General features: G+C 49.6%; 1 protein-coding gene across 1 annotated transcript; it reads left to right on the top strand.

Annotated features, from left to right (window-relative positions):
• Positions 1 to 766: 766 nt before the first annotated feature.
• On the top strand, positions 767 to 8,087 carry LOC131289164 (probable serine/threonine-protein kinase ndrD). Its single transcript, XM_058318373.1, has 3 exons — positions 767 to 1,195; positions 5,725 to 5,895; positions 6,120 to 8,087. Exons 1-3 carry the CDS (start codon positions 767 to 769, stop codon positions 8,085 to 8,087), a joined length of 2,568 nt encoding a protein of 855 aa, XP_058174356.1.
• The last annotated feature ends 790 nt before the right edge of the window (positions 8,088 to 8,877 follow it).

Below are 8,877 nucleotides of genomic sequence, written 5' to 3'. Positions count from 1 at the left end.
TCCAGATGTCAATAACCTGACGTGCGAAGAAACCACACCGCAGCATCGCTGGCCGTCCGGACGAAAAAGCCGAGGAACGGAAGATCACCGGGTCAGCAGTCGCATGCACCTGCACTTTACGCTGCGTTCAGTTTTCGGACGGCGTGTCGTTCCCTCGTTTAAGTTCGATTGATTCAAAGGACCAAGCATTAAGCCAAAGCAAAGGAAAAGAAACCGACACGTACACAAACACATACACATGCATGTTGATCTGCCCATTCTGCATGCACGTGCGTGTTAATTCGACGTTGCCGACGAAAAACAAACCGCCCGAAGCCATTTCGGAAATCAGAGTGGTTCGAACTCGGACCGTGACCCTTTTCCTGACGCGGGGTGTCGGTCGGGGGACAGAGCCATCAACGGTCACTCCCAGAGTGCTGAGGTTTCCCGAAAAATAAACTCAGCCTACTGTGGATGGTATCGGAAACGCATTAACGTAAACGAACGAATGTGAGAAGCATTATCGACTGACCGACGGACGAAAGCGAAGCTGCCAATTAAAACGTGAGCGTCGGAGCGTCCACACCCACTTCCTACAGCCCTTCTTCGGTGCGGTTCACTTCTCAACCCATTTGTATGTATCCACCTTCATTCCGGTTCGTCCCCATCCGAAGGAGATACCAGGATCCAACCAGAACGAGGAATCATTCATCCTGAAGAGAAGCCACGAGGCTCTCCACCTCTTCACGAAGCCCCCCTCAACGACATCCCGACCCCCGACAACCGCATGCATATGTTGGATCTGGTCACCGATATCGTGATGGCGTCCTCGTCGAGCCAAATGGAAATCAGCGAACCATTCCGGACCGAGGACCTCTCGAAGACGGATTTCTTCGACTTCGTCACCGGCTCCGCCCCGGACATGGCCATCACCAGCAGCAGTAGTGGCGGCAGCAGCGGTAACACCAGCAACGGTGGAGGTGCCAGTGTGGCGATGCCTGGTGGCAACTCCGGCAACACCTCAGGCTCGAGTCGAACCCTTTCGAGTGCACTTCCGGGAATGACGGGGACGACGGTGACGGATCGACCGCCGGGTGGACGAACGGGTGGTGGGAACGAGGGGACGACGATGGACGTAAGCCGAGGTCAACCCACCGCCAGCAACACTGGTCCCGTCCCCGACAGCAACGATCAGCCGCTGCAAGGATTCGATCAGGTGGGGTTCTTATTGGGGTCGAATGAGAATTGAGATTGCAAACTAAATGTCATTTGAAATATCAAAAACAGTTTCTATGAGTGTCCAGTAGGTCTACCTTTTACTTGCTAGAACCACGAGACAGCTCTTAATTCTGACAACCGTGGAATAACTACCTAACATCCTCCAAATAAAACTGAAATCAAGAGTTGGTCACTTCTCTGACCTATTAAACATACATGGACTTTTAAACAATCGCTCTCCTAATGAAATTACAGACAATTAAGTCCTCACTTTTCTTGAGCCTTTGAAGATTAACAACTCCCATGTAATTCTGGAGAGTGATCACTGCATTGCGCCTGTAACCATCGTTGCAAATTATATTCTTGGATCTCTAAGACAGCATAATAAACACATTTCGATTCTTGCTTGCCTGCGGGACGACAGAGAAAATGTTGCATTTCGTCGTGCCAATGTCGGCGCAATCACCATCTTGCCTTGAAAGCTTGAGAAGCTCGTCTGGGCCGCTACCAAGATGGTCGCATCTTCAAGGCACCTTAATGATCGATCGTTAATAAAGAAATTATTATTATTTAAGAAAAGCCGACAGACACTGTCGGTCGACGACTCTCCAACTCGGTGCCGATTCTGCAGTTAGAGTTATGAAGAGTGGTTAGGTTGGAATATAAAATCCTCCGGCCTTCCTTCCTGCGTACGCGTTCCCACATGCGAACTGGCTAATCCAACCAGAGGTGTCCGACTCCGAGGATCGTTATAACGAAAGCGAAACTTAATAACAACCCTAACGCCGACTTCCTCCTTGCTCCGAACGTCTTCCTAGGTGATCGTTTGACGCGAACGTTGCTATTCGTGGTGAAAGGAGGATGGACTCGGTCGGCCAACCTTTCATCCCACCTGCATCCCGAGGAGGAAGCTTCTTCTACTTCTGCCGGCAAATAGTACTAATACAATAATTGGCAGCGGGAATGGAATGATCGCAACGATCGCGCGCGATGTAATTTGTTTGAGTACTTCAGAGCCGTAGCTGCGGTATGTTCGGATCGGCCATAAACCACGTACACACCGGAGGAACAGAACGGGACGGGTTTAGGTTGATCGGAGCGAGTGGTCAGCGGTGAAATGAAGAAATAAAGATCTTCCGTTCGCAGTCGCTGATGGACGGCAGTCACGAAGGGTGCGAAGGTTTGATTGATGGATGCGGAAAACTGGTGGAAAACTCTCGCCATCTTCCGTCACACCGCTGCCGTCGCCTCGAGCAACACGAAAATGGGGAGTTCTAGATCGGGAGCTGCATAGTTCACACTGAGCTCGGCTTCTGAACGTTGGGTTGGGATGTGAAACGGATGAATGTCTTCAATCTCCCGAGGAGGGAGGGACTCGAGTCCGGTGGACCGCATCGTATAGTCTGCCCGATCGTTAACAGCTTAATTAATTTAATTACTTCTCCCGAGGGCCTCCCCACCTCTGAATAGGATTGAAATTGAACTGCGGCATTCGTCATCGTCAGTCCTGCCTGAATTAAGATCTTAGCCTCTCGTCCGTGGAAACAAGGCAAAACCGACACCTTGGGCTCGCCGTTTCCCCACATTTCCACCCCATGCTCTAGAGTTGCCGAGATAAGATCGGACTCGAGTGTGTGATCGATTTTTCTTATTAAAAGTCCATGCAATACGGTTTTCCAAACGAACACTCCGTCGAGGACTGTTAACGAACGTATGATTATGCGATTCATTTTTAAACAGACCGTGTTTTACGACTGAACGCATCAATTCGCCGGCCTGCGGAAAATGACTAACGATGGAAAATTACGATCAGATCCGATCTGCATTGTGTCATATTCATTAAAATGAGACTAGCAACAAAGTGAGGAAGAAACTCACTGTTTTGTGCAAAGAAGAGGGATAGCTTGGGTTAACTAATGAATAATAACGCAATATGAACTGACTTTTGATCAGGTTGAAAACAAACAAGCTGTTGGATCAAATCTTTAGTTGGTTATACTCTAGTGTTCATGAGATGACTTGAAGAGAAATTACAGAAATATGCTGCTTGCTCACATCGGTTCCCAACCTTAAATTGTGAAGCAGTGTTGAGAATCTTCTAGTTTAAACATTTAAAGTTACTTGTTTAGGATTAAGATGGCGTTTGCAACTCAACGTTGAAGGAAAGTTGTTGTCATCGAATGGAGTTTGAAAATATTTTCTACTCAACCTCACCCAACGGTAAAAAGAAAAACCAGTTACACCCAAGCGCCGACTTTTCTGAGTGATCATTTAATGAGACATTCATCCACCGTCATTTCTTGGCTGATCGAAGTTAAGATATCGCGACCGAAACGTGCCGCTTTCCTACGCTTGACCGCAGGACGCCACCGATTGTCACCTATCGTTATGCGGAGTATCTGCAGGAAGCGATCGTCGTCGTCGTCGTCGTATTCGTGGTCGTTCCAGAGATTACATCGCCCATGGAGGGACCAGTGTCATGTGGCCACGAGCCCACGCACTCCTCCAGGGAGCGATGGTTGCTGGTCCTTTGAACCGGGCCGCATCAACAACAACCGCACGGACTCCGTCGTGGGAGACGAAGGTGATTCGGTTTAGTTTTTAAACTCCTCTCCGCTCCGGCCTCTACATACGTTTTACGATTTCTGGGTGAAAACTCTCGATGCCGTCGCGTTATCTTCCCCGAATGCACCTTTCTACCTTCTTCCCCCGCCAGCGGAGGAGTCGGTGATGATGATTTAGTGCCATTAGGCCACAGGGCCACACTACCGTCGCAAACTACAAGTGCACGACTTCGCCTTCGTTCCATCCCGCACCGACTGGGCCGACTAATCAACCTGAAGGCAGGAATCCTCGCAACCCTGTTCGAGCAAACCCGTTCCAAATAGATCCTCTCGCATTCGTCAATCAATTAACGCGCGATGTACGCGCCGTGCACGCCAACGACCGACGCACGAAGCGTCCATTTCCCAGCGGTCGTTTTCTTTTCGAAATGACTTTTAGATGAAACTGAAAGTTGGACCACCGGTAACCGAGGGAGGGGGGAAGGAGAGGGAGGCCCAGTGGCCGCCCGAAGGGTTGCAAGTCGTAAGATTTATTAGCAACGGACGATCGGCTCGACTGAGCGCAGGCGCAAACCACAAGCCAGTGCAGATCATTAGCTTCGAGGGGGAAATCTTTAGCGAGCCCGACTCGCTGTTCCGTTGTACGACCACCCTGGACGAGGAGCGCTCGCTGCAAATAAGCATCTTCATTTGGAAGCCGTAATGCTTAGGTTAATCTAAAGAAAATGGAGATGCAAATTTTAAACTATATTCCTGGAACGTGGAGAGATTCGCCAGTTAACGGCTAATTTTCCCCAACTTAAATGAATGCCTCACCGACAGTTCTTGTGCCACCGATTTACGCGAACTAGCGAACCCGCCCTCGATCATCGAACCGACGAGGCTCGTGAATGGATACACCCTTTGTGGCTCAAATTTCTTACTTGGGTGAATTTAATCATCATCTTCGTCAGGTTCACCAAGTGGCAGGGTTTGGCCCATCTATTAAAAGTGTGTGCTACACGTGCAACCAGTTATTCAACTTTGAGCCTATAATTTACCGCTTTATTGCAGTCTGGAAAATAGATTTAACGCCCAGGTCTTACTGCTACTCTTATGTTTCACTCCAGACACAACTCAAGAAGAATTAGGTGCGAATGAATTTCATTTCATTTATGCAAAAGTATTGATGCTAACTCGCTCGATTTTTCCTGAACCTTATCAGTTATTTGGAACATCACAACTTACAGTCGCATAACCGTTTGTTTATGAAAAATGTGTTCTATCCTTCCTTCCTGACGAGTCGTCAGAGCCTTCGGTAGAGTAGGTAGTGGTGACTTTATCTCATCATCTCGTCATCCTTCTTCCTGCATAGTGCTGTCCGTTTGGTCTTACTCGGGGCCTTCAACTACGCCTGGAACAATCATTATCGCCCCGCATCGCAACGTCGCGCACGACCTGCCGATGTCTCGCGCATGAGCTGGACACGCTGTGTTCATCAGCATTTTTATACGCGAATCGTAAGCATTAGGTTGAACTCGTAAAACCGTAAAAAATCTCCCGAACCCCCCGACGACAGGAATTTATGGCACTGCAAACACCGAATCGAAACGGAAATCGAATCCAAATGCTATGGAAGGGCACGAAGGTGCATCGGAGAAGCGCATATAGGTGCTGGGCAAATAGGCATCGAACGGAGTAGGCCATAAATCAATAACATGTGGCCGCTTCATCGATCCCGCAACGGTTGAATACATTAATTAATGAAACGTTTTGCTACAATGCAAAAGATGTTTTTCTATTCGAGTGAACAAATTCTTTCTTGAAGTTCAACGTCGAGGCCACAGACGCTTCCATTTGTCCAGTGAATCTTAGGGTTTTGTCACAGAAATTGCAGCACAAATCCTTTAAGTAATCTGAATTATTAGTTATTCATTTGATCAAGAATTAACGGTTTCTTTCTTTTCGCTTACTTTGCTTCCAGTTCTGGGGCTCGGATAAAGACCCCAACCGTCTCGATCCTGCCATGTTCGAGGACCTCAACCGCTACTGTTGGATACAGCAGAACAACAACAATAACACTACCAGCAACAACAACAATAACAGCAGCAACAATGGCACCCTCGCCAACCAGGTGGCGGATACCGATGGCCAGGTAAGTGTCGAAATTTGTCCAATTTCTAGATGATTCTTTTGCCTAAGTATGTCCTGTTGATAGCCTACCGATCCTTTAGCTGATTGCTGAAGATTCCCTCTTAGCTTATCGTTATTATCAGGCTGTCTGTTCTCAGCCGGAATGACAGCTGATGCTTGAAAAGAAGGCGTTTGTTACAAACAAGTCCCTTTAACCCCTTTGGGAACATTCTTATTCATCGACAGATCTACACCCTAACAGTATTAAACGGAGCACCCGAGCCGTGGGTCCTAAGGAAGGACCCATCCACCTCGGAACCGTCCGCGCCCGCCTCCAACCTCGATCTCGACACGATCCTCGGTGGCTTTCCGGGCTACGTCAAGACGGAATGCTTTTCCTACGATGACAGTGGCTTCGGCACGGATCACCACGCTAAGGATGACCAACACCACCAGCAGCAGCAGCAACAACAGCAGCAACAGCAACAGCAGCAACATCAACATTTACTTGTGCAACAGCAGCATGCACATCATACACAAACACAGTCTCAACTGCAGCAAGTACAAGTCCAGCAGCAGCAACAGCAACAACAAATGCCGGTCACGTCCTCAAGCATCGTGCTGTCGAGTAATCTGCTCGACCCGAACAGTGTGCTGGCGTACCAGAACAACAATAACAACAACGACTGGCAAATGTCGGACCACAACGTGATCCAGCAGGATACGACCGCTGAGTCGCTACTTCGCAGTGCGCTGCAGGGTAAGGGCTACACCAAAGGCACGAGTTTGCAGTTGCCAAACGGAACGGTTACTGTCCTACCCGCGCCCGGTCACATGAAGGATGACGAGCTGAGGAGGGTCCTCTATACAGCCGGAGACCCATCGGACTCTCTCGCCGCCTACGCCGACTCCACGCTGGCCAGCACCATCTACGACGAACCGGTGCTTCACTCGCCGGTCTCCACAAATCAACCCAATTCCTCCCAGCAACAGGTGCAACAACATCAGCATCAACACCAACAACTCTCGACGGGGGACATCGGGACAGACACGGGAACGGGTCCAGGCAGTGTGGTGGTCGACGACATGTTCCTCACCCTTGACGCTGCCTTCCCGGACGATTACGAGAAGTTGAAGCGGATAGCGACGGAAGTGCAGCAGTTTTGTACGGACAACAACAACTACACGGAGATCATCGTCGAAGCCCCGGCGCTCGGGAATGGTCCCTCGCCTAGTAGCAACAACAACAACAACAACAACAACCACCTCCATAGTAACAACGCCACAACGGTTCTAGGGCTAGGACAAAATCATCAACAGCAACAGCAGCACCATCAACATCAAGGGGCGTCCCCAGCGATGGTCCTATCGCCGAATGGGAGCTTGAACCGGCAACCGGTGTCGACAACCACATCCTCCGACGTTGTCACAACAACGTCCACTACGAAAGCGAAGGCACCGCGTGTCAAGAAGAACTACAAACGATCTCTCAGTAACAGTACCGCCAGCAACAGTGGCTCCCCGAACCCGACCAACGGTGGTAACGGACCCCTCAGTGGCCCCAACCTGGCCTGCCTTACCACCAACAACAACAACAACAACACGAGTATGTCTAACCTCAACACGGTGGCAGGGACTCCGGGCATGCTGAGTCCAAACAGTGTAACCGGATCGGGGAGTAGTACAACGACGACGACGACGAGCACTTCCACAACAAGCCCTACCCAGTGTGGCAATGGGCAGCGTAAGGAGCGGTCACTGCACTACTGCTCCATCTGCTCGAAGGGCTTCAAGGATAAGTACTCGGTCAACGTGCACATACGAACGCACACCGGCGAGAAGCCATTCGCGTGTTCACTCTGTGGTAAGAGCTTCCGGCAGAAGGCTCACCTTGCCAAGCACTATCAAACACATCTCGCGCAGAAGAACCCGGCCGGTGGTGCCGTTGGGAAGCAGAGCAAACAGAGTCGGATATCGGGGCCCGCACTTCCGGATCCTACCGGGCAGCTGGCCTCACCACTACCACCACCACCACCACCTTCATCCAATCCCGCACCTGCCCAATCGGTGTCGATATCGCACACCGTCGTTTCCAGCATTCAACCCACCGGTCCACCCCCGCCAGGGGTCACTGGCATTGGACCACACAACCCCCAACCCCAGTCACCCCCGATGCTGCTCAACAACACTGCCACAATCGTCGCGAGCAGGTGAACACTGGGAAACAGCTAACAGCTAAGGTAGGATCCGATCATATTTGACAAATTCGACTTGTTGTTCCTATTTTAATGTATTTACAAGCGACACGCGGCACCACACCGAGCCTTCCTCACAAACAATCACGCGTGTGTGCATTTATCGTAAGAATGTGATAGTACGAAGCAAAAGGACGGACAGACCATGTGTAAGGCTTCCCCGTTCCTCTGGTTTTTTTTTTTGTTGGGGTTTTTATTGGGGAATCGAAATTACTGTGATGATAAACAGAAAGGTGAGAGAGAGGGGGAGAGTTTCATTGCAAGCAGGACTTTAAGGCTTCATAGGAGGATACGCAAAGGTTCACATCCCACACAAATACATTTAGTAGTACCGCCTGTCCATAGTTTACGTGTAGGTCCGAATCGTAGTACCGAATGTGCAAATATTTCTATCATCATCGTCATTCTTGCCATTTTTACTAGTAGGAAAAAAGTTCGGGGTAAAAGAACGACACTGCCCTTAAATTAAATAATCGTGTCCGTGATCGACATGGCGACAAGTTCGATGCGTTCGTGCGATTAGAGTAAGGAAGCTGGGAGGAGTTCAAACCAGGCTCCCCAACAATACTGCCGAGGCCGCGTCTAGCCTATTTTTTTTTCTTCTTCCCCAAACTAGTTTGTAACTTGTAAGTGTACCTCTAGACTAGTTCTTAGCAAACTAGCCCGCTAACCGAGCTTAATGGAACCGTTTTAGGATAATTATTATCGGCTTCCACGTGCTGGAGCGACGCGATCCTGTATTTGGTTCG

The sequence above is a fragment of the Anopheles ziemanni genome, chromosome 3, assembly GCF_943734765.1.
Source record: "Anopheles ziemanni chromosome 3, idAnoZiCoDA_A2_x.2, whole genome shotgun sequence".
NCBI classification, from domain to species: Eukaryota; Metazoa; Arthropoda; class Insecta; order Diptera; family Culicidae; genus Anopheles; species Anopheles ziemanni.
The sequence above is the reverse complement of the archived record's forward strand: the minus strand, read 5'-3'. Positions and strand labels throughout refer to the sequence as shown.